This window comes from Balaenoptera borealis (assembly GCF_965194805.1).
Source record: "Balaenoptera borealis genome assembly, chromosome: 19".
Taxonomy (NCBI): Eukaryota; Metazoa; Chordata; class Mammalia; order Artiodactyla; family Balaenopteridae; genus Balaenoptera; species Balaenoptera borealis.
This window is the reverse complement of record NC_138878.1, coordinates 6,127,082-6,152,434: the sequence shown is the minus strand read 5'-3', so window position 1 is coordinate 6,152,434 and position 25,353 is coordinate 6,127,082. Positions and strand designations below refer to the sequence as shown.

At 48.6% G+C, this 25,353-nt stretch overlaps 1 protein-coding gene across 5 annotated transcripts in view; it reads left to right on the top strand.

The window, feature by feature from the left end:
- PLCG2 (phospholipase C gamma 2) overlaps window positions 1–25,353 on the top strand; it is a 202,838-nt gene that overhangs the window by 108,278 nt on the left and 69,207 nt on the right. For all 5 annotated transcript variants that reach the window (XM_082366318.1, XM_082366316.1, XM_082366315.1 and 2 more), the window contains exons 3-7: window positions 885–1,028; window positions 3,265–3,358; window positions 4,064–4,111; window positions 12,576–12,660; window positions 14,193–14,276. In XM_082366318.1, coding sequence (XP_082222444.1) covers window positions 885–1,028; window positions 3,265–3,358; window positions 4,064–4,111; window positions 12,576–12,660; window positions 14,193–14,276 — 455 coding nt within the window. The remainder of the gene's footprint in view (window positions 1–884; window positions 1,029–3,264; window positions 3,359–4,063; window positions 4,112–12,575; window positions 12,661–14,192; window positions 14,277–25,353) is intronic.

The following is a 25,353-nucleotide window of genomic DNA, read 5'->3' as shown; positions in this document are numbered from 1 at the left end:
GGCTCAGTAGTGCATCAGGGATGAATCCTTGCTTTCTATATGGCAGGCCACATGGACCGTGCTACCCCTAGACTCACGTTTTGTCAGCCTGGCAGCAGCAGCGGGAGAAATTTGATGAATAGCTTTGGCCAAATAAGTCCCAGGAGGATGCTGATGGGCCCAGCTTAGACCATGTGCTCATCCCTGAACCCATCACCGTGCCAGGGGTGGGACATCTTGGTCGTTCCTGGGACCCTTGGCCCCTCCTTTGGCTTGTTGTGGTGAAAGGTGCGGGGGTGTGGATCATTTTCACCTCAAGCACGTGAAATGGGGTCATCCCAGGAAAAGGTGCTTTTTTGACAGAAGAAAAGGAGGAAAGGATGGATGGACTTGTCACTTTGTGACACTCCTTAGTTCACAGGACATCCTATGGCAGGAAGGAGGGGGTCTCCCTTGCATCAGGTGGCCATCCTGTGAGGGGAGAGGGTCATTCTTGGGCCAGATGGCCACGCTGTGTGTGTGGGGGGTCACCCTTAGATCAGATGGCCATCCCATAGAGGGAGGGGTCACCCTTGGGTCAGGTGCCATCCTGGCCAGGTAGGTTCTGGCTAGGAGTGAGTTGGCATCACGTGGCAGCAGGGGTTCTAGGGAGGATGGATTTCCTCTTTTTCTGTCATCTATTGCTGTACAACAAGTCTCCCAGTACTTAGTGGCTCAGAACAACAAACATTTCATTATTTGCACACAATCCTGCAAGCTGGGCAGGGCTGTGGGGCTGGCCCAGCTTGTCTTCACTCTGGGGAGAGAAGAGCTGGGCTCTGTGTGTCTGGGGTGCAGGCACATGGCTGCAGCCTCAGATGGAGTGAACTCCAGCTTCTGATTGGCTGATGTTAATTTTCCTTCAGTGGATATCATGGAAATAAAGGAAATCCGCCCAGGGAAGAACTCCAAGGATTTTGAGCGTGCGAAAGCAGTCCGCCAGAAGGAAGAGTGCTGCTTCACCATCTTGTACGGCACCCAGTTTGTCCTCAGCACACTCAGCTTAGCAGGTGGGTGCATGACATGTGCTTTTCTCCCTCCCTGGGTCTTTGTTTCCTTCCTAGAAAGTTCAATAGCAGGATGCTCACACCTGCCCAACTGCTAATGCATGTTTGGGGCATCATGGTTTTGAATCCTAACCCTGTCCCTTTCTAGCTGTGTGACTTTGGGTAAACGACTCAGCCTCTCTGAGCTGCAGTTTGCTCAGCTGTGAAACGGGGAGCCTAATAATGCCGACTTCACTGGCATGTTGAAAGGATTATGTTAAGGGCCTACCTGGCTCGTGCAGAAAGCTGAAGGCAGGGTACATCTTTCGTCCAGCAGAGTCTGGCCTGCACCATTTATTCAGCTTAACTGATCCAAAGGAACTATCCTGAAATCTTCCACCTCACACATGTAAACATGCATATATGCACTTAACAGTAAACGCATACATGCACACACACACGTGCACACACGTAGACACACGTATCTGGAGGTGAGATTTCAGGCCATCCCTGTGAATCCACCAGAAAGTCAAAGAGGCCTCTGAGCAGCCAGGAGAAGGGCTGTGAGAAAGCTCAGGCACTGTGCTCAGGGGCAGAAGCTTGTGGCTGCCTTCAGGTCTAATCCCAGACTTTAGTGACTTAGAACTTGATGTACAATCATGACTGATGAGAGAGAAAATAAGTAGCATTAAAAGTAGACCAAAGTGGGGGGAAACCGTGAAAGCTGAGTAGTGTTAGAGACATTTAGGGTCAGGTAGGGACTTCCCTGTCGGTCCAGTGGTTAGGACTCCGAGCTTCCACTGCAGGGGGCCCGAGTTTGATCCCTGGTCGGGGAACTAAAATCCTGCAAGCCGTGCAGCACGGCCAAGAGAAAAAAAAAGTGAAAAGACAACCCACAATATGGAGAAAAAAAATTGCAATTCGTATGCCTGATAAGAAACATATCTAGAATATTTAAGAACTATTACAACTCAGTTATAAAAGACATATAATTTAGGGTCAGATAGGCCTCATTGGTTTGATTTCTCATTCACGGTTTCATCAGGCATCTTTTGAGCATATGCTCTGTGCCGGGTTGTGCTAGATGTCAGTGGGGCTGTAAAGAGGAGTAAGACCCAGTTGCTGCCTTTAAGGAGCTCACAGTCTACTTGGGGAGACAGACGTGTGGACAGGAACTTAGAGTACTCTGTGATAAGAGCCGTAGTCCAAACATAAGTGTGCTGGAGGAATACGCAGTGCCTCACTCCCTGGAAGGCTTTGCAGGGGAGGTGACTTTTCAACTGGGTTTTAAGGCATCAGTAGGAGTTGGGATGAAAGAGGGAGGATGGTCCAGGGAGAGGACATTGCGTGTGCCAGGCCTTGGAGGAGGGGAATTAGCAAGCTGGATGTAGGAAGTGTTGGGTGGATGTCTGATGGATGGTGTGTAGCAGGAGGCAGAGATGGGGCAGGAGAGAGGGGCCCATGACTGTGTCCCTTCAGAGCTTTGTCCACGTAGCCCCCCCTGCAGGCTGAAGCCTGGGTGCTCTTCTTGGTAGGGAGGCCATGAAAGCCCAAGCAAGACGTGGAGCCCAGGATGCCAGGTTGATGTCTGGATCCCAGCTTCTTATTCACTGGCTCTGGGATGGGTCCCGTCACTCTTCTGAGCTGAAGTTTTCTCCTCATCCACACAGGAAGAGTGAGAGCAGAAACCTCAGCATGCTCTGTCTAGACTAGCAAGCTCCCTAGTTTGGAGATGTTTAATAACTGGACTAGTTGTTGGCATTGCCATCTCCACTTTACTGATGAGGAAGTGAGGCACAGAGAGGTTAAGTAACCAACTGAACATCACACAGCCCTGAAGCGGTGCAGTGGGACTTGGCGATGATGCCAAGCTCTTAACTGGTACTTGTTGCCGCTTCCCTTACAGGCATCAGCATCACCTACTTTCCACCCCTCTCTCTGGCCTTGAAGGGAAACAGGGGAGATGCTCAGGGCTGCTCAGGATTGTGGTACAAGTTATCCCAGGTCCTGCCTCTTGTTCGTTAGCATAGGGCTAAAGCTAAAACTCTTTTAAAAAGTCAACGGTGTGTCACCCCTGCTGTAGGAGGCTCACCATGGGCATATGGCCTCATCTGAGACAAAAAGTAGGTCCTAGGAACCAGCCCAGGCTCCTCCCAGCCCTGTGGTCTGTGTGGGGCTGGGAAGGTGGGGCGGGGGTCCCTATGCAACAGTCTGTCTTCCCAGGGAGTAACAGAGCTTTTCTGTCCCCTCACTTCTGCAGCCGACTCTAAAGAAGATGCAACTAAGTGGCTCTCTGGCTTGAAGATCTTACACCAGGAAGTGATGAGCGCATCCACCCCCACCATCATTGAGAGGTGAGGGTTTTGGCCTGTTTACCTCTGTATTCGCTCACTCAGGCATTTATTCTGCTCCCTTTAGCCAGTATGGTGAAAGAAAGAAAAAGGGAACATTGCGTCTTGGAGGCTCATTGAGTGTCCTGTATGCAGTAGGTGCCCATTAGTGGCTGGGGACTCTCCAGCATCTCACAGAAAAGCCTGTCTCAGTGCTGGGCCTTGGTCTTGGCCTGCTGGAGTGAGGAGTGCACTGGGGCTGAGACAGAAGCTCTTACCGGTGTTGGGTTTGAGGGGAGGGCCCGAGGCTTGTTTCTTAAAGGATTTAGGAAAAGGGATTAAGCTGACTGATCAAAGGACCTCAGGCTTGAGGTCCGGGATTTTTCACCTGCCACTCCCTCTGGGTGGGATTGGTGTGTGAATTACTGTCCCTCCAGCAAACCAAAGCCCTCCAATTTACACCATTTTCCTTACTAGCTTTTTGAGGATTAACGAATATCATCAGAGGGAATTGTCAGTTTAAAGATTGCCAACCTCTGTCAAACGGGCCTCTTGGCTCAGCTGGGGCATTTCAACCACAAGGAGAAACTGCTGCTTCCCAAGTCGCCTGAGTTAGAAAGTTGGAAAACCTTCCTTTTCGTTTCCAGTTTCCTTTGTCCCATCCTATAGAACTCACTTAGACTTGTGCTATTTTCTAACTTTCTTTCTTTGTCTCAACTCTCTTCCCAGTTGGTTGAGAAAGCAGATTTATTCTGTGGATCAAACCAGAAGAAACAGGTAAGATTCGCTCACATTTTTGTGGTTTTCCCCCGATCATTTTGGACTCCGGTGTTCATTCTTTCTTTAAACATTCTGAGGGGGTTGGAGCAAGTTCTCTGCTGTGGAAAGCTCCTCATGAAGTTAGATTTGACTTACAAGGTGCCAGACACAGTGCTAGGTGGTGGGGGTCATGGTGACAGAATCTCCACCCGTGTGGGACCTCACTGCAGTGGAAAATTCCAGTCCATCTGCAGAGGTGCCTTCTCTTTTGTGGGGCACTTGGAGCACGTCCTTTAGGCCTTCACATGTGAGCCCCTTCTGTGTCCTGGGGAGAAACAGGATCACCATGGTGCCTGCCCTTCCTCTGTGGTGGGAGATTGACCATCAAGAGGTAAACCCAGTTCAGTAGCGATGGTTGTAAGGGCTGGGTGGACATGAGTGGGGCGATGTGATAACATGTAATTCAGTGTCCTTGACTGGTTCACTGAATAGCACGTCTTGGAGTGGTTCCCTGTCAGCACACACACCGCTCCATGCCAGACATTTTTGTATCAAATGCGGTTTGTCCTTGGATGGATGCAGTGTAATTCTCTAATTGATGAGAAATCATTTCCTTCTTGATGGACATGAAGTTGTTCCTGGTCCTTTATTATCATACTATGAAAGCCTTCACATCTCCCTTTTTGTAAACTTAGGTGATGAGGGTATGAGCAGGGTAAATTCCTAGAAGAGGAATTCCAGCAGCCAGGTGTCATCGGGTCTGAGATTTCTGAGAGCGGTGGTAGCAATTTCTATTTCTACCAACAGTGCAAGAAAGTACTTGTTTCACTATGTCACCAGACTTTGACCTTTATTAATCTGACGGGTAAAAGGCAGCAGTGGATTTTGGCTTAAATTTGCGTTTCCTTATTTACGGGCGAGGTTGAACATCCTCTGCATTTTTTTTCCGTTGTGATCCAGTTCTTGTTAATAATGTGATGATAAAAAACCACCATTTATCGAGCACCCAGCATGCCAGACACTGTACTAAGCACTTGACAATCAATTGTGTCATTTTAGCCTCACATCAGACCTCTTTGAAAGTTTTCAAGTGTTTTTCCTTCCTTCCATTCTCCATTAAGAGGTGTCAGCATCATAAATGAGGCAACAAGTAACCTCTACAACTCACCTCTCTTGTTCCTGAAAGTCTTTCCATCCCTAAGGCGTTCTAGTGTCAGGCTAGTGTCATCCCTCGCTTGTTGATTTCACAGCCTCCGTGGTCTCCTGTACACATGCCCCACGGGATGATTTGCAGACGGTAACCACAAAGCGGTGAAAAGTTTAGTGACGTTGTGAGGTCAGCCAGCAGCTCACTCCACGTCTCTGCCCATCTTGCTTTCCCTCCCTCCTCCTCTCAGCCAGCGTTCTGTGGTCCCACACCTGGGCTCGGCCCGTGTTACGGAGGTGGATCAAACGAGGTCCCCGCGCTGGGGAATTTTATACACACTGGTCTCTTTCAGCCTCAGAGGTGGAGCCTCCCATGGCTGTTTCCCTTCTCTGTGGCTTTGGGGTGACTCACAGCTGAGGTTGGCACAGAGCTGAGAGAGGGAGCTCTCCTGGGCCCTCTCTCCCCATGGTGGGGCATGGCGTTGTTGATCTGGTTCCACAGTCCGCTTCTCCGACTTCTGTTGTCAAGAAGTGGAAGCCTCCCTCCAGCTCTCTCGCTCAGAATGGACTCTTGCAAGTCCTTCACAGAGAAGTCCTTTCCAGAACCTTCAGCAGAGAGCAAGTCTGTCTCTGGCCATGATTCCTTGTTCCTTGCTTACCGTTCCTGCTCCCCGACCTCCCTTCCGCTGGGCACAGCCCTGCTGCTCAACACGTGGAAAATCCTGCCTTTCCTGTGGTTCTGTGAGGCCCGGAGGGAGTTTTTCAAAAGGAACTTGACCAAGGTGCCAATGAAAGGGCAACTGACTTCTGCCAGTCTCCCTCCTTTCCTGTCTCGCATAGCGATCCCGTTTCCTGGAAGAAAACAAAGGAGCTGCAGCACAAAGGAAAGAGTCTGGGGATGGGAGGCAGACTGTGGGCTGGCCCGGCTCGGGCAGTGTCCAATCCCGGGTTTTTGTTGGCCTGAGCATGTTTCCCTTTTCAGCCTCTCGAGAGGCAAAATGGCAGCAGCTGGCATTTGCTGAGGAGTCCCTTTGTAACACCCTCTGTTCTGAGTGCTCTCCTTGCTTAGGGAATTGGGGAAAGCTTATGGAACGAAGGCTCTCAGACTGGCGAGCTAGGCACCCTCTGGTCCATTTTATGAGGATGCTGAGGCCAGGAGAGGTTAGATCACTCGTCCACAGCAACCTAGCCGGTCAGCTGCGGCTTAACTGATCACTAAGCTGGTAAAAGGCAGAAATCTTCCCTTCCCCACCGTGACCGCCTTTGACTGAAAATTACGTGGTGAAATATACATAACATAAAACTTGCCATTTTCAGTGTAGGCTTCTGTGCGTTCGTGTTGCTGTGCTGCCGTCACCATCCGTCCCCAGAGCTCTTCCCATCTTGCAAAACTGAAGCTCTGTACCCATTAAGCCCTCACTCTGTTACCCGCTCTGCAGCCGCTGGTAACCGCTGTGCTATTGGGTTGGCCGAAAAGGTCGTTCAGGTTTTTCTGTAAAATGACATTTACGGAAAAACCTGAACGACCTTTTTGGCCAATCCAATATTTTCTGTCTCTGTGAATTTGACTCCTATGGGCATATGAGTGGAAGGATTCTGCATTTTGTGACTGGCTTACTTCACTGAGCATGCTTTCTTCATGGTTCATCCACGTTACTGGAGCAAGTGTCAGAATTTCCTTCCTTTTTAAGGCCGAATAATATTCCACTATATGCACATAACACATCGTGTTTATCCGTCCATCTGTCCATGGACACTTACTCCAGGTGCTTCCACCTTTTGGCTATTGTGAGTATTGTTGCTGTGAATATGGGTTTCTACTCTCTGCTTTCAGTTCTTTTGTGTATTACCCAGAAGTGGAATTGCAGGATCAAATGGTAATACTGTTCCATTTTTTGATGAACTGCCTACTGTTTTCCACAGCAGCTGCAACCATTATACATTCCCACCAGCAGAGCAACAGGATTTCATTTTTTTCTCACTTCCTTGCCAACACCTAACCTTCCTTCCTCCCTCCTTCCCTCCCCTGTTCCCTCCTTCCTTCCTCTCTCCCTCCCTCCTTCCTCTCTCCCTCCCTCCTTCCCCCCTTCTCTCCTCCCTCCCTCCTTCCCTCCCTCCCTTCCTCTGTCCCTTCCTTCCTCGCCACCCCCCACCCCACCCTCCCTCCCCTCCCTCCCCTCCCTCCCCTCCCTCCAGCCATCCCAGTGGGTGTAAAATAGTATCTCATTTTGGTTTTGATTTGCATCTTCCTAATGACTACAGACCTTGAGCATCTTTTCATGTGCTTTTTGCCATTTGTATATCTTCTTTGGAGAAATATCTAGACAAATCCTTTGCCCATTTAAAAATATCACATGGACTTTTTTTTTTAGGTATGGTAAACAAGCCTATGTTTTATTTACTTTTATTTTTTGGCCGTGCCGCAAGGCTTGTGGGATCTTAGTTCCCTGACCAGTGATTGAACTGGCGCCCCCTGCATTAGAAGCTCAGCGGCTTAACTACTGGACCACCAGGGAACCCCCAAGCCTAAGTTTTTTGTTTTTTTTAAACATCTTTATTGGAGTATAATTGCTTTACAATGGTGTGTTAGTTTCTGCTTTATAACAAAGTGAATCAACTATACATATACTTATATCCCCATATCTCCTCCCTCTTGCATCTCCCTCCCACCCTCCCTATCCCACCCCTCTAGGTGGTCACAAGGCACCAAGCTGATCTCCCTGTGCTATGCGGCTGCTTCTCACTAGCTATCTATTTTACATTTGGTAGTGTATATATATTATGAAAGTAACTCATGTTCATTATAGAAAATTTTGGAAATACTGAAAACTAGAAAAAATTTATATGAATTTGACATTAAATGGTAGGCACTGTTTACCTCTGGGTACAATTTTTTTCAGTAGATTTCCATCCTCAACTTTATTTATTGGTTTGTTGTTCATTTTACTTCATTAAAATGTAACTATACATATGACTTTACATCGTGTTCTTCTTTAACTAATTTTAAAGTTTTGGAATAATGTTACATTTAGAGAAAAGTTGCAAAGATGGTACAGAGATTTCTCATATACCCCTTTGGGCAGTTTTCCCTGCGGTTCACATCATTCATGTCAAAACTTGACAAACCACATTTGCTATATGACTGTTAGGTAAACCCTAGACTTTATTGGAATTCACCATTTTTTCCACCAGCGTCCTTCTCCTGGTCTTGGATCCCACCCAAGACCCCATATTGTACTTAGTTGTTTTGCCCCTTTGGTCTCCTCTAGGCTGTGACGGTTTCTCCATCTTTCCTTGTCTTTCATGACCTTGACAGTTTTGAGGAGTAGGTCTCAGGTATTCTGTAGCATGTCCCGCCATCTGTGTTAGTCTGATATTTTTGTCATGATTAGACTGGAATTAAGGGTAACCTGAGGTTGTGTTTGGGAAGAATATCATGGAAGCGAAGGTCTTTTTCTTCACCTTGGTCAAGAGGTGCCTGCTTTCACCATGGCTTGTCAAGGGTGATGGAAACCTTGATTACCTGGCCAAGGTGGTGTCTTCCAGATCTCTCCTTTGTAAAGGCCCCCCCCACCTGCCCCTGCTCTATTTTCTGGGAATCAGTCACTAAGTCCAGTCCACATGAAAGGAGGGGAAACTATTTTCACCTCACCTTAAACCATAAACATGTTTACATTTTGTTGCAACTCTTTGGGAACAGTATTAACGCCTACATTGTAATTCAACCAATGGGATCTGATATTTGGCTTGAAAAGTTGCCTTTTGTTTGTCATTTAGTGTCCGGTTTTTCCTAATGTTCACAGTTTCACTGAATTGCGTGCAGAGGGAACATATGGAGTGACCCTCACGAGAAGCGTTTTTGGGGTCATCGTAGGATTCTCAGTCTTAGAGCCAGTCTGTCCCGTCGGCCGGACGCCCTCTGCTTTCTTAGAGTCTTGCCCCTGTTGCTGCTGTTCACACTGGTGAGGGCTCTTGAGGTCGGCGATCCGGCTGGTTCGGTCTTTGTAGTGTTGGTCAGATGAACGAAAGCCCTCCCTTTTCATTCATAGACACAGCATTGTAACAAGGGACAACCAGAATGTTCTAGCTTTGGAAGCTTTCCTTATAACATTTCCAGGCCTGGGGAGACTGAGTCAAAGGCACGAATCTTTTAACATTAATCTTGGCCAGGTTTCCAGAAACCCTCTCTTTTTGAGTCTTTAGAGTTTAGTTGCTTCTTATCTGGGAATTAGGTTCTAAGATCAGTGCATTAGGTGAAAACTTCTTCGGTCAAAATACCCCTTGCGAAAGCCCCTGAACCTTCAGGGGCGGGGGGTGGTCACTGGAATTGCATTCCTCAGGGTGAGGCTCACGGGCTGAGTCCTGCAGGGGGGCCAGCAGACCTATGGGCTGGGAGCAGGTTGTCTCTGTGGACATTTCTTTCCCCCTTTGCCCTTTGCCCCTCGGCATATGACACTGACTTTGCATAGACCGAGTGTGCACTTCCTGTTCTTGCTCAGCCTGGCCTTCAGGAGGCGGGAGGGTCGGGCGTGCAGGTGGGAGGCAGGTGTGTGGTCCAGTTCTGTCTTCAGCAGGCATGCAAATAGGTTCCCTGCGGTCAGCAGTCCTGGCTCCAGCACGTCTTCGGACAGCCTGTGGGGGCTTTACCCACAGAGGTGCGCTGCCTGTCCTGCAGAAGTTCTGTTTCACTGGGTCTGGATGGGGATCATGAATTAGCATTTCTAACAAATTCCCAGCTGATGTTCATACTGGCGTTCCAGGGACCCTACTTAGAGAAGCAGGCTTCTAGAGCTGCACGGTCCACATGAGACTATTTAAATCTAAAGTAATTAAAATTAAATAAAAATTTAAAAATTCAGTTCCTTGGTCGCCCTAGCCGCATTGGACAGCCCCGATCCAGGACGTTTCCATCATCCTAGAAAATTCTATCGGGCAGCGCTGAGGTTTGAATCTCAGCACTAACACTTACTGGTTGTGTGAGTTTGGGTAAGTTACTTAACTTCTCTGTGCCTTAGTTTCCTAATCTGTAAGAGAGATCATAGTTCCTACCCCCTGGGATTGGTTTGAAGATTCAGTGGGTTCGTTTGTGAAGAGTGCTTGGCCAGTGCCTGGCTTACGGTGAACACTAACGAATGTTTATTACTGTTATAAGAAGCCGGGGGTGGTGGCAGGTAAGTTTCCTGGGGCTGCCAACCTCAGTTGTTTGGTAAAGGCTGCCCCAGGGTGCAGTGTTGTAGGATCTGGGACCATGCCAAGCTGAGGAGGGAAACTGACATGATTGTTTAGTGCCCGTGGGGAGGGGGTAGTTTTGGCCATCCTTCCCCAAAGGGATTGCCCTGCTTCCCTAACGCACTGTCGCAGGCTGAGCCTGCAGGAAACAGAATCTGAGACGTGGGTTTGTGTGCAGGAAGCTTATGGGGAGCGTATAGGGGTCCACACCTGTGAAGGCAGCTGGAGTCGTTGGATTGTGATGCAGTCACAGTCACGGCCTCAGCCGGCCCCGTGGAGAGCTCAGGGAGGCCCTGCAGAGCTGTGCTGAGTTACGGCCAGAGGGCAGGCCATGATCTTGGCTGAGATCTGATGACACATCCTGGACGGGGAGAGGGGTGAAGTTGGGAGCTGCTGGCTTCCTGCCCGCCGGCGGCTCCGTGGGCCAGTCCTGGTCTACATGCCCAGAGCGGGGAGTGAGGGCAAGGCGCGGGCAGGGTAGTGGAGTGGCTAGCTCCCTGCACAGGAGCCCAAAGAAGCTCTTTGGCCCCCGCCTTTACCTGGGGGCTCAGTTGCTCCACTGTAAGGCGGGACCTTTGGAGCCGGTGGGCTCAGATGCCCCAGTGCGCAGATTCTCACGCCCCCGGGCCCTGTGTTTGCTCCGCTGGCCCCCCGGCAGCTGCACTGGCTCCCAGCTCCGCAGTCTCTGTGTTCCTGGGTGTGGGAAGGTTTCTTGGCCCCGTTTCTGCCTGGAAGTTCTGGGTTCCCCAGGGGACTCTGATCTCTTCCTTGGTCCTGGATGAGCCCCCTCGGCTACCGGCTTGGCCAGACCCTCTCCCTGCCTCGTTTTATAGCGCCATCCCCCGCCGCTCCTCTCCCTTCATCCTGCCCTGGCCAAGCTCTTCGTGGACACCCCGGGGGCAGGGTCCGAAAGGGGGTCTCAGCCAGCCTGCTCGCTTCTCTGCGCGGCCAGCGCCACCGGGCCTGCCGGGGGCTTTGTGCTGCCCTCACCGTCTCTCTGGGAAAGCCCTGGGTGCTGGCCGCAGGAGTGGTGGGAGGTGGGGAACACGTGGCCCATAAAGGTCTCCGATGTTAGGGAGGCCGTTAGATGAGAGACAGGGATGCTGGAGGTGGGGACACTGGGGTGGCCAGGAGTCCTCTTGGCGGTCTCCCGGGGCAGCTGCCAAGTGTGGCCTGCTGCTTCCTCCGGGGCGTGCTGGCAGAGGCCGAGTAGACCTTGTGGCGGAAGCTGGGCCGGTTTCTGCCCACAGCCCGGGCAGACTTCCTTCCTGGCCACGCACAGCCCCTTTCTAGTCTGATGTCTCCAAGAACGCAGAACAGTTTTCTTTGGCCACACCAAAGGCCCCCCAGCCCACCCTCTCTCGCTCTGCCGGACACTTGGCTCTGCAACCATGAGGGTCTGGATCTCATGCCCTTGACCCGCCACCCTCCGTCACTGTTCGTGGCGTTCCCTGAGAGGCTTCACGTGCAGTGGTTACAGGCAGACCCGGAGGCAGGCTGCCCTGGGGTCCGCCTCCGCCGCGTGCTAGCACCCAACGTCTCTGAGCCTCGGTTTCTTCACCTGCCACGTGGAGTGATAATGGTGCCCACCTCCTCAGGTCGTCAGACCAGCTCCGACCTTGAGCCGCATACCCTGGCCCCATCCCCGTTGCCTGTTCTGAACCCTGGGGCTCGAGAATGCATACTGTGTAGCGGGTCAAGTGTAGCGAGGGGCGAGGTGACGTCATTGCCTGGAGATCCCCGGGGCGGCCTGGCACATAGTAGGTGTTCAGAGAAGTTTGGCTCCTTCCCCTCCCTGTCTCTGGCCTTCAGTGACCTCCTCTTGGTTGGAACCCCGGTGACATTTCGTATTTGCCGAGGTCATCTGACACCATGTCTGCCCACACTGCGAATCTCCAACGTGATCCGTGTCCACGGCCACCCCTGAAGGGTGGAGACCAGCCTTGCACATCGGCTGTCTTCATCCCAGAGTCTCTGTTCCCAGTTAGCGCTCACTAACAGCTGTTGGCGGGTCTTCTCATAGAGATGGGAGCTGACGGGAGTAGCTAGATCCTCCACTGTTGACACCCCTCAAGGCTGACGGGGCTGGGGTTCCCCTCTTTTGCAGCATCAGCCTCCGAGAGTTGAAGACCATCTTGCCCCTGGTCAACTTCAAAGTGAGCAGCGCCAAGTTCCTCAAAGATAAGTTCGTGGTAAGTTTTGTAGCTCAGCCTGGCGATTTTGTGAACCCAGGGCTACGTGTGCCTTTCCCATGAAGCCACTACGTGCCTTTGAGCTCCATTGAATGGTGCCCAGGGAAGTCCCCCGCCTCCAAATTCATCCATCTTAGTCCGGACGGAGGGATTGTGTGAAGATCTTAGGCCTGTTTTCTCAGTCGTGGCAGAGGACGTCATCCACGAAGACCATGTTCACCGAGCTGCTTGACTTGGGACATTTCCACCAGTCCAACTTTCCCTTTCCCTCACTACCCCACCGCCTGTTTTCCTTTTAATAATATGAACACGTGTGTTTCTTTTGGAAAATATTATGAAAGATTCCTTATGTAGGTTGCCAGGGACGTGGCATTTTGTATGCAAGTCCTGATAGCGTAGTTGTCAGAGGTGACTCTTCTCTGCCCTTCCCCTCTCCTCGCACCCACCCCTCCCTTCATCTACTGTTCCTTCCTCCCACCCATCCTCCCATCCCTCCCATCCCTCCCATCCCTCCATCCCTCCTTCCGCCCATCATTTAATTTGTTTATGTTCTTGTGTAATTAAGCCGTTGGTAGATGTGGGGCAGGTCATTCCCTGAGTGATGGGATAGCGTAGGTCAGGTGGGGCTCTTCTGAAGGGTGTAAGGATGGAGGTGTTCCATAGGCATTCTTTCTGGCCTTCAGAGAGATACTGACTCTCGTCAAGGAACCCAACAACATTCCATCCCAATAGTCCCAGTTGGTGGACTCGCAGGGGCATGTCACAGGATTCCTCAGCTGAAGAACCTCATTCATTTTTATACCAGTGAGCTCCCGGAACAGTTAACCCACTTTATGGCTTATCAAGCCATCTTTTGGCCCACCCCATAATTCGAACTAGTCCAAGAAGGCAAAACCAGAGAAGGGTGGGGGCTGACAGAAGAGAGATGGGAGAGGCATTTTCCACTGACAGCCACGTAGTTGGAATTTTGTTCTTTATCAAGCCTTTACCAAGCAGGTGCTACGTGGATGTTATCTGGTTTGGTTTCAAGAAGTCCGAGGAGGGTAATGGTGGTTCTCCCATTTTACAGATGAAGAAACGGAGGGTCTGAGAGGGTCAAGTGATTTGCCCAAAGCTGTTAAGCCATTCAGGGGACAGACCTTGACTGGAGTTGAGCTCTGTTAATTCTAAAGGCTTGGTTCATTTTCTTATGCTTTTAAAAATGACCTATATGTACATACCCTATAAATATGTCTAGATTTGAAAGTGTCTTCTGCCCCCAAAAGGAGGAGTTCTGCATTATGGCTCTTGGAATTCTGGCTAAGATCCTTCCCTTTTGGGGAGTCAAGGGAAGGATCTTACCAGGGATCCCTGGTGGGTATGTTCTCCAGGCAGATAAATTAGGAAACTTGTGGACATTTGGGTTCAGAGGAATGCAAGTTTGATTCTAACTAGTGTTGTAGCAGAGCCATGGTATTTCTGTGAACAGGGAAGAGGCATTCTTGTGGTGGACAAGAAAACTCGTGTGGTCACTTTTTTTTTTATATTTACAGGAAATAGGCGCACACAAAGATGAACTCAGCTTTGAACAGTTCCATCTCTTCTATAAAAAACTTATGTTTGAACAGCAAAAATTGGTAAGATGATTCTTTTTTTCCCATTCACTTTTTGAAGGTTTTGATAGTCTTATTTTACCTTACTTTTAAAAATTGAAGTATAGTTGGTGTACAATATTATATGAGTTACAGGTGTACAATATGGTGATTCACAATTTTTAAAGGTTATACTCCATTTATAGTTATTATAGAATATGGGTTATAGCCCCTGTGTTGTACAATATATGCTTGTAGCTTATTTTATATGTAGTAGTTTGTACCTCTTAATCCCCTACCCCTATACTGCCCCTCCTCCCTTCCCTCTCCCTACTGGTAACCACTAATTTGTTCTCTATATCTGTGAGTCTGTTTCTTTTTTTGTTATATTCACTAGTTTGTTGTATTTTTTAGATTCCACGTGTAAGTGATATCATATAGTATTTGTCTTTCTCTGTCTGACTTATTTCACTTAGCATGATACCCTCCAAGTCCATCCGTGTTGTTGCAAATGGCAATTATTTCATTCTTGTTTATGGCTGAGTAGTATTCCACTGTGTGTGTGTGTGTGTGTGTGTGTGTGTGTGTGTGTGTGTATATCTGTATATCTATCACATCTTCTTTATCCATTCATTTGCTGATGGACACTTAGGTTGCTTCTGTATCTTGACAATTATTAATAATGCTGCTATGAACATTGGGGTGCATGTGTCTTTTCGAATTAGTGCTTTTGTTTCTTTCGGATATATACCCAGGAGTGGACATGCTGGGTCGTATGGTAACTCTATTTTTAGTTTTCTGAGAAACCTCCGTACTGTTTTCCACAGTGGCTGCATCAGTTTATGTTCCCATCAACAGTGTAGGAGGGTTTCCTTTTCTCCACACCCTCCCCAGCGTTTGTTATTTGTGTTCTTTTTGATGATGGCCACTCTGATGAGTCTGAGGTGCTATCTCATTGTGGTTTGGATTTACATTTCCCTGATGATTAGTGATGTTGAGCATCTTTTCTTGTGCCTTTCGACCATCTGCATGGGTGAGATGATTCTTGAGCAAATGATCGAATGATGTTTTTGTTTCCCCTGTGTTTCAAAGTCCGGCATGTTCCTAAGAGACCCGTGAGAAGTGTTCTGTCTCCCTTCTAGTCAAGGAAATATCAAGTGGGAATGGCAGTGACATCATATTTTCATGTATTAGATTGGCAAAAGTTTTAAATGTGATAGAGCTATGGGGACAGTGTGGGGAAATGGTGCTCTCATACCTTCGTGGTGGGAGTATGAGTGGCCGTCAGTCTGATTGGAATTTAGTCTGAGCCTATTAAAGTAAAAAAAGTTCAACTAACTCTATCATCTTGTTCTGGAAGGAAATTTACCATATTATTAATAGTAACTATCTCTGGGTTGAGGGATTTTTGTGTGTTGTTCTTTTTATACTTTTATTCCTTGTTAATGAGAATATGTTTTTTGATTAAGATAATATGCTATTGGGACTTCCCTGGGGGCACAATGGTTAAGAACCCGCCTGCCAATGCAGGGGACACAGGTTTGAGCCCTGATCCGGGAAGATCCCACATGCCACGGAGCAACTAAGCCCGTGCGCCACAACTACTGAGCCTGTGTTCTGGAGCCTGTGAGCCACAACTACTGAGCCCGCGTGCCACAACTACTGAAGCCCGCGCGCCTAGAGCCCATGCTCCGCAACAAGAGAAGACACAGCAGTGAGAAGCCTGCGCACCGCAATAAAGAGTAGCCCCCGCTCGCTGCAACTAGAGGAAGCCCGCGCGCAGCAACGAAGACCCAACGCAGCCAAAAATAAATTTAAATAAATAAATTTATTAAAAAAAAGATAATATGCTATTTTAAAATTAAATTAAGATGTGCATACGTTTTGACCTGACAGTGGCATTTTGGGGGCTCTGTTTTAGAGAAATGAAAGCACTGAGACCTAAGAGTGTATCACTAGATTGTTTATTGCAGCATTACTTACGCCGGCAAAATACTTGGGAGCCATGTGAATGCCTCTCAGTAGAGCAAAAGCTGGGTAAGCTATGGTCCATCCATACTATGCGACACTGTGCAGCTGATTAAGAAGCCTGAGTCCGTTGTGTTTCTGTCCATCTGGAGGGATGTTCATGGTATTTTGTGAGGAAAACCAGCTGCAGATTCATGCAAGGAGCTAGGTCTGATTTTTTGGTAACAAACAGTACTCCTCCTATGTATGTTTGTGAGTGTTTTTATGAACAAGGAGAAGGTATGGAAGAGTACACACACCTCACATTTAATGTTTTTTTTTAATAGATTACTGTGGTTTATTTTATTTATTTTTGGCTGCATTGGGTCTTCATTGCTGCACACGGGCTTTCTTTAGTTGCAGCGAGCGGGCCTGCTCTTCATTGTGGTGCGCAGGCTTCCCATTGCAGTGGCTTCTCTTGTTGCGGAGCATGGGCGGAGCATGGGTTCCAGGCACGCGGGCTCGGTAGTTGTGGCAGGTGGGCCCTAGAGCACAGGCTCAGTAGTTGTGGCTTGTGGGCTCTAGAGCACAGGCTCAGTAGTTGTCATGCACGGGTTTAGTTGCTCCGCGGCGTGTGGGATCTTCCCGGACTAGGGCTCGAACCCGTGCCCCCTGCATTGGCAGGCAGATTCTTAACCACTGCGCCACCAGGGAAGTCCCTCACATTTGATGTTGATTTTGTGTATGTCCTGGAGGGATTTGGAACGATGCTCAGGAGAGATAATTAAATTTGTCTTTGCACCACTCCGTTTTCAACTTGTTCCAAGTAGCACATTACTTTTGCAATAAAAAAAAAAAATGTCCCATAAAGCATAAGGCTTAAAAAGGGAGGCTTTCAGTTCAGTGCAGGGAGCACCGTGCCTGGTGGGTGGTTACTGCTGTTACTGTTGGAAAAGGGCTTTGCAGGGCGCCGAGGTGGGTCCAGAGCAGAGCTGCGAGGGAGCAGAGAGTGGGTAGGACTTGCAGCAAGACGGATCTGCTTTCTTCGGCTGTGTGATCTTGGGCCAGCCACTGACCACTCCCAGCCTCGGTCTTCTCATCCGTGCAATCGGGGCTATGATTCCTGCCCCACTGGGCTCTGGGGAGGACTGACGAGGGATTGGAGGTCAAGAGTGCAGGCATTTTAAAGTGATGAGTGTGAAAGTCAGTTATCAGTTGCCTTCTGCCTGCAGGCTGGCCGCAGGGTGAGGCCTCTTGATAGGTGACCACTGGCCTTGGGACTTCGGATGTATCTGAGGTAGAGAAATGAGAGAAGCATTTCTTGTCTGCCTAGATTGGGGGAAAATACATTATTTCATAGAGTAAAAGATTCAGTTGCAGTGTGTTCACTTTTCCACACAAATGATAATTAGTTCTTGTTTTGCCAAATAGAGTAGAAAGATCGTAGGCTTTGGGAGTTGAAAGACCTGGATTCCAGCCCCAACTTGACCTCTAACTGACCAAGTGATTTTGGGGAAAGCCATCTTTTCCCCCGTCACTCAGCCTCCTCTGTAAAATAAAGGTATTAAATCAGGTCATTGGTTATACGATTTTAAAGCTATCTAACCCCGCTCCCCTTTTTTATACGAAACCTTAATTAAGAAAACTGCTGCATAAAAGCGGATCAAAACACTTTTTACGTTAAAAGCTATAACTTTCATTTATAATCAATTCTTGAGAGCAATGAAAATGTTGTGATGATAGTATATAAATGAAATCCAGAATAATGACAATTGCTGTCTTAGGCAGTTGACCAGGACTGAGAAAAACTTGATTCACTCAAGATAAGTAGTTGTAAAAAACAGGTTTTATAATCGTTTGTCTGGAAATTTCGAGATACTGTCTCATCAGGCAGAGAGCAGGCAAAGCTTGGGAATAAGGTTCCCATAAAAGCTGTTGCATCTGCCAATACAGGTTACCCACCACTGATGATCTCCACCGTGATAAAATTCCACATAAGAGCGCTTTTCATTGTGGTTCTTTCTAAAGCTTATGTATGTGTGTTTGAGAGGGAGAAGGAAGAGAAAGAAATTTGAGTCAGATTTCTGCAGAACCCCTGAGTCCTCCGGGGGTACCCTAGATAGCCCAGTTTTGGGGAAAAACATCTGTACGTACCAGAGGTTACCCTGGTGGCCAGAGCGCCACATTCAGCCAGCATTCGGTTGTACTTGGCCTAATGGTTTAAATGTTTTTTAAATGAACTGCCTACATTTAAAACTTGGGAGATTTCTTATTAAGATCCAGATTTTTCATTTCTCTTGGGAAAAAAAAAAAAATCGAGATCTGGCTATATTTGGCAACCTCTGAGCGGAGGGAAGCATGCTTTCTCTGGTTTGCCCCAGCCCTTCCCCCAACCCCCCATCCAGCTCTCTCTGCTAATTTATGTCACCTACCCAGTCCCCAAGACCTTCTGGGTCAACAGTCTCTCCATCATTGGAGGGTATAACTGTCCAGTCTGGCCACCGCATATTTTAATTCAGTGACTTGGAATTTGAATAACAAAGCCCCAGGCTCTATAGATAGTTACTGGCCAACTTGAGAAGCCTCACTGCTCTTGTGTAGGTAAATGCTTCTCCCCTGTCAGCATATCATTTACTTACTGAGCTCCTCACTGGAAGCTCAGGGCAGAGAAAAGCATTGCCTCTGTGCTGTTAGGGGCGCAGCTGGCTTTCTTGGGCTCCTTGGGGAGACAGGGCCATTCACGGTGATTGACGATACCCAGACCTAAATCCAGGGAGTGGGGTCCTGCTTATCAGTCGCTATAGGTTTCCAACTTGAAGTTGCCAATCCCTCCTTGTGTCTAACCACCCGCTTACGTTGCTGCTGTGAAGCCTCAAAGCTTCCAAAAGTTTGGCAGCAGCAGGAAGATAAGAAATTTAATTCCATGTGTGTCCCCCTGGGGAGGGGATATATCTCTAACTAGGCTGTCATAACAGTGTTGTGAATAAAGATCAGAGCTAACATCTCCTAAGTGTGAACTCTGTGCTGGGCGCTGTGCTATATGTCCTACATACATTTAATTCTCCTGGCAACCCTGTGGGAGAGGTACTGTTATTACCCTCATTTTGTGGATGAAGTTGCTGACGCTCAGGTTACTTGCTGGAGGTCATGAGGTTAGTAAGCTGCAGAGCTAGAACTTGAGTTCTGTGCTCAGCTTCGCTGCCCACCCACTGATACTTCTTTTTAATTTTTTAAACTTTGGTATTAAGGGAAATTTCAAACAGAGACAAGCAGAGATAATAGTATAACAAACCCCCAAGCACCTGGCAGCCAGTTTTCAGCAATGGTCAACATGGTCATCTTATTTCATCTATGCCCTTACCCACCTCCCTCTTCTCAGATGGTTTTGAAGCAAACCTAAGACATTGTGTTTTTTCTTCCTTAAATATTTGAATCTAATACCCAGCTTCATCACTGCTACTTTGCTGCCTCCCCAGCAAACCTGTGAAGTACCCCCTTGGATACTGGAGGCTGGGGGTCTGGCATTTACAGGCCCTGATTATACATGAAGATGGTTGACTAATATCACTCTTGCTCTCGGCCCAGGACTGGAGTTTCAGCCCCATGGGATTAGGTGGTGGGGTTACTGTTGATTCATCTGTTGTTACCCCCTGCCGTTTCACGTGCTCTCTTCTTGGTACCCTCTAGTAGACTACTTTGGAAATGCGTTAGGGTTCTGTATTACTTATGAATTGCTTACGTATTACGTGTGTGAGTTCTGTATTGCTGGCATGTACGTAACAGTATTACCACGATGCACGTTTGCTCTCTCAGTTTCTGGGGCTCAGGCATCCAGGTGTGCCTTAGCTGGATTCTCTGCTTTGGGGTTTCACAAAAAGCTGTGTTTAAGATTTCCACTGAGGCTGTTGTCTCATCTGAGGGTCAGATGGGAAAAGGTCGGCTTCCGTGCTCATGCGGTGGTAGCAGCATTCAGTTCCTTGCAGTTGTAGGACTGAGGGCTCCAGCTTCTTGTTGGCTGCCCGCAGCTTCTAGTGGCTGCCCACGGCTTCTCCACGGATGGGGCTCCCTGCATGGCTGTCTGTTTCCTCAAAGCCAGCAAGACAGGTTCTCCAAGCATATAAAAGCATCCTCATGTAATCATATGCACATAATTGTGTACATCCATCACCTCTGCAAGTTACAGGGATAAGGCAAGGGTCTGAATACCAGGAGGTGGAGATCCTGGGGCCGTCTGTCCACCATGGGTTCCCATGAACCCAAGTCTGAGTTGCTCTCCAGCAGCTCACAAATAATCAGTAATAGGCTCACAAATTATGTCCAGTGCAGTTGAAAGAACAAATGCCTTCCCAGCCTTGCAAGGTGCCAGGGAACATAAACACACGCAGCCCTCTGCCTTCCCATTACTATCCCACTGGGGTCTGAATATAGGTGATTTCTGTTGCTTGTTTGCCTGTTGAAGTAGAAAACAACTCTGCTATAATTTAAGGTGGCACTGATTTTCCTTTAGCGTTGCTTTTAGCTAGGAGCAACGTTAAATTTCCTGACTGTTGTGGGGTGACGGTAGCTATCCTAGATGGTTGTTGCGAAGATTAAAAGAACTGGTAGAAGAAAAAAGAACTGGAAGGTCTCAGTCACCCAGCAGAGGGTCTGGCATACAAAGCTGCCGTCAGAATGTGGTATCTACTGTCGCCGTCAGCCTGTCTTTACGAGGCAGAATCTCCCCGGGAGGAGGTGGGGGCAGCTGGCCTCTGGTGCTCCTGCTCTCCGTCCTGTTTCTAAAAGACCATCTTGGACATGGAAACAACCTAGATGTCCATCAACAGATGAATGGATAAGGAAGATGTGGTACATATACACAATGGAATATTACTCAGCCATAAAAAAGAATGAAATAATGCCATTTGTAGCAACATGGATGGACCTAGAGATTATTATACTCAGTGAAGTAAGTCAGAAAGAGAAAGACAAATATCATATGATATCACTTATATGTGGAATCTAAAATGTGGCACAACTGAAGTTATGTACGAAACAGAAACAAACAGACCCACAGGCATAGAGAACAGACTCGTGGTTGCCAAGGGAGAGGGGAGGGGGAGTGGGGGAGGGAAGGATTGGGGGTTTGGGATTAGTAGATGCAAACTATTATATAGAGAATGGACAGACAACGAGGTCCTGCTGTATAGCACAGGGAACTATAGTCAATATCCTGTAATAAACCATAATGGAAAAGAACATATAGATATCTATATAGATATATTTGTATAACTGAATCACTTTGCTGTACAGCAGAAATTAACACAGCATTGTGATCTTCAGTAAAATAAATTTTTAAAAAAAGACCATCTTGGTCACAATCAGTGGATTTCCCAGCATGTCCTTTGATACCTCATGTACTGAAGCAGAAGGCTAGGGCAGCCCTCGACAGGAAATTTGTTTCTGGTATCTGGATACATTTTACTACAAGCAAAGTAATGCGTATTCAGTCCATAAAAGTTGGAAGTGCATTATAAAATCGAAAGGAAATTAAAATACCTGCAAACCTACCCATGATTATACCTGCAATTATACATTCAATAAGAAGTTTGATGTTTACTCTTCCAGATTTTCCGTGGGTGCGAGCGTGTGGGAAGAGAGCGACTAACGTTCTGTCATGTGTTGGTGGAGGAGTCTAGGGAATATCACAGACTATCCTCATCAGTGGTCAGGGGAGAGGAGGGTCCACAGTGCAGAAGTTAGCAGTGAATCTGTTTAGCTTTCCTGTCACTGCAGTTTGTCCCCATGGCCGCTTCACATGACCTGCAAAGCACAGAGAGTGTGTAGGGCAAGTTATAGCCCCAGGGGATGTGATCACCCACAACAACATGGGAAGATGCAATTTCCTGACCTTAGGTGGACCTCGGGGCCTCTGGGCCGTCATTTCTGTCCCCTCCCTTTGGCTTGGCCCCTTCCCTTGTCTAGCTGGTAACTGCCTCTTCTCCCGAGGACCAAAAGTCATAGGTTTACTTTTCCCTGTAGCCTTTTAATTTAGTTTCCCTGTAGCCTTTTACTTTTCCCCAGAGAAATTAATTTATTATTTTAGTCATCCATTCAATAAATGGGTGACTCAAGAAGGCACAGTGGTCAACTAAACAGACGTCACCCTGACCTTATTGAGCCTTTATTGGGGTCGCAGGGCATCAGAGGTGTTGCCCAGAGTCACAGAGGGCTGAATGCCCTGGCTTGGTAGGATTTGGCCATGTAACCGTACACGGTAATGCGAAGATAAATTAATTGCTGCCTCCTCTGTGTGCTCATAGTATCTAGAGCATTCTGCCCTCATTGCTAGGATGTTGTCATTTACTTTATGTGCCTTTGCACATACTGTGTGGGGCAGTGGCAATTGACCAGGGTGGACCTGGGTTGAAATTCTGGCCCCTTGACATTCTTGGTATATAACCTTGGAACAATTATGTGTGCTCCTTGAGCCTGTTTCTTGCTTCTGAAACAGGGTTTATTTTACTGCTTTCCTAATAGGATTGGCACGAGGACTAACTGAGATCGGGGCTGCTCTGCATCAGCTCGCAAACATGCCCTGTCCGTTTCCCAGGGCGGCCATAACAAAGGACCCGCAACTGAGTGGCTTAAAAGAGCAGAACTTTATTCTCTCACAGTTCTGGAGGTTAAGTCTGAAGCCAGGTGTGGGCAGAGCCACACCCCTTCTGATGGCTCTAGGGGACGATCTGTTCCTTGCCTCTCTCCAGCCTCTGCCATTTGCTGGCCATCCTGGGTGCTCCTTGCCTTGTAGATGCACCTCTCCGGTCTCTGCCTCCATCATCCCATGGGCACCGTCTCTCTGTGTGTCTGTCTGCAAATCTCCCTCTTTGTAAGGACTCCATTCATTGGATTTAGGGCCACCCTAATCTAGCATGACCTCAACTTAACTTGATGGCATCTTCAAAGACCCTATTTCCAAATAAGGCTGCATTCACAGGTGGTGTCAGGACTTGGACATGTCTTTTGGGGGATGCAGTTCTACCCAGAACACATGCTGCACGTTCTTCCTTCTTTAGAACATCCTCCTGACACACCTCCCCCTTCCGGCTGCTGCCCCATTTCTCTGACCCTGTAGAGTGACCTATTCCAGGAGTGCCATCGACACCACCGTCTGCACTTCCTTCCCTCCCTCCACCTCTGGAGCCCATTGCAGTCGTGTTTCCATGCCTCCTATGCCACAGCAGTTCATCTTGTCACATCACCATTGACCTCCGCCTTGACAAGTACAGTGGTCTATCCTCTGGTCTTTGTTTTGTTCGCTCCGTGGCATGTGAGCCACGTGACAGTGGGTCACTCTCTCCTTGATATTGTCACTTGGCTTTTGGATGCTGCACTGTCTTCCTTCTTCTCGTACCTCGCCTTCTGCTGGCTCTCAACCTCCTTGGCTGGGTCTTCAGTTTCTTGGCATCTAATGGTTGGCATGACCCAGGTGAGGCCGGTGCTTAGCTGGCAAGTGCTGAAACCAGTTGTTAAACTAGTTGCTGCCAGAGGGAGCTGGTGACTACCCTCTGCCCCACCAACCCGCTGGTCCCCAAGAGTCTTGAGTGGACCCCATGGGGGACCATCCAGTGCCCGTCAGCTCATCAGCCAGCCCCCTGCTCACACGCACTGGCGTGTCCTCAAGCGTCTGTGGCCAGAGATGGTGAGGGACAGCTTTCCCTGCAGTTATGCTGGCATCCAGGGGGAAAACGCCCAGTACCCGCTGCACCCCCAGAATGGCCTCCCAGCTGCTTTCAGGAAAAGACCCACCATGCTATTGCTGTTTTTTGTACATCCCTACCCAAAACTCAGTCCGCAGAGCTCTTGTCTTATCTGTGTACTCTTGGTGTGATCCTGTCTGGTCCCCCGGCTTCAAATAGCATCTTTATGCTGATTACTCCCAGAAACGTGTCTCCGGCCCCCACGTCTCCCCTGAATGCCAGACTCTCCTGACTGACGGCTTGCCTTGCATCTCACACTAGAATGTCCAGAAGAGGCGTCGTGATACTCAGCACCGTACCCCCATCTCCATTGCTGTGAACCCATACCTGGCCGCCCCACTGGGAGGGCCCAGGAATCATCTTGATTCCTCTCTCCCACTTCCCATGACCCCTGCCCCCCAGTGCATTCTGCCCATCTCCTAACATATCCTCAGGCAGCTTGGCCTTTGAATTCTGAGAGAAGTGGCTTTGCTTCCACGTGTGCTACCTGAGTGGTGAGCCCTGGGCTGGACATATTTGCCTCTTTGATTTTAGTCCGTTCTCTGCCCTGCTCTGTACCCCGAGGGACTGATTCTTACAAACAAGTTCCCAGGCACCTCTGCCTCCAGGGGGTTCGGCAAATGGGGTGACAGGAGATTGCAGGCAGAGGAGTGGGGAAGCTGAGGCGTCGCTCCCCGTCTTTCCTGGCTCTGGAGCATCTCCACAGTAGAGGCACCTCCTCCTTCACCCCAGCTCCTCATGTAGCTTAAAGGGGTGCAGCTGTTTCTGTACATCATTGCAAGGCAAGGAAAGGAAGGGGCTGGCTTTAAGTAAGAACCACGTGGAGTGGACAGTTGAAGGGGGGTCACAGATGACCTTTCTCCAGATGTAGGGAAACCAGTTTTTTGTTTTTTGTTTTATTTATTTATTTATTTATTTATTTATGGCTGTGTTGGGTCTTCGTTTCTGTGCGAGGGCTTTCTCTAGTTGCGGCAAGCGGGGGCCACTCTTCATCGCGGTGCGCGGGCCTCTCACCATCGCGGCCTCTCTTGTTGCGGAGCACAGGCTCCAGACGCGCAGGCTCAGTAATTGTGGCTCACGGGCCTAGTTGCTCCGCGGCATGTGGGATCTTCCCAGACCAGGGCTCGAACCCGTGTCCCCTGCATTGGCAGGCAGACTCTCAACCACTGCGCTACCAGGGAAGCCCCGGGAAACCAGTTTCGGGATTTGGGTTTGGAAAGGATCCGGCCTTAAGCACCAGATTGACCCAGTGATCTAAGGGCCAAATGACTCCAGATAACAAACAGCTGGCACTGCCTAAAATCCCTTTTCTTTTTAAAATAAATAACCATGCTGTAAATGACACATAAGTGAAAGGAATTACTTCTAAGTCATTCTAAAAGAGTGACTCCTAATCTTTTTTCATGACCTACTTCTTTGAGATGCTCATTAAAGCTATG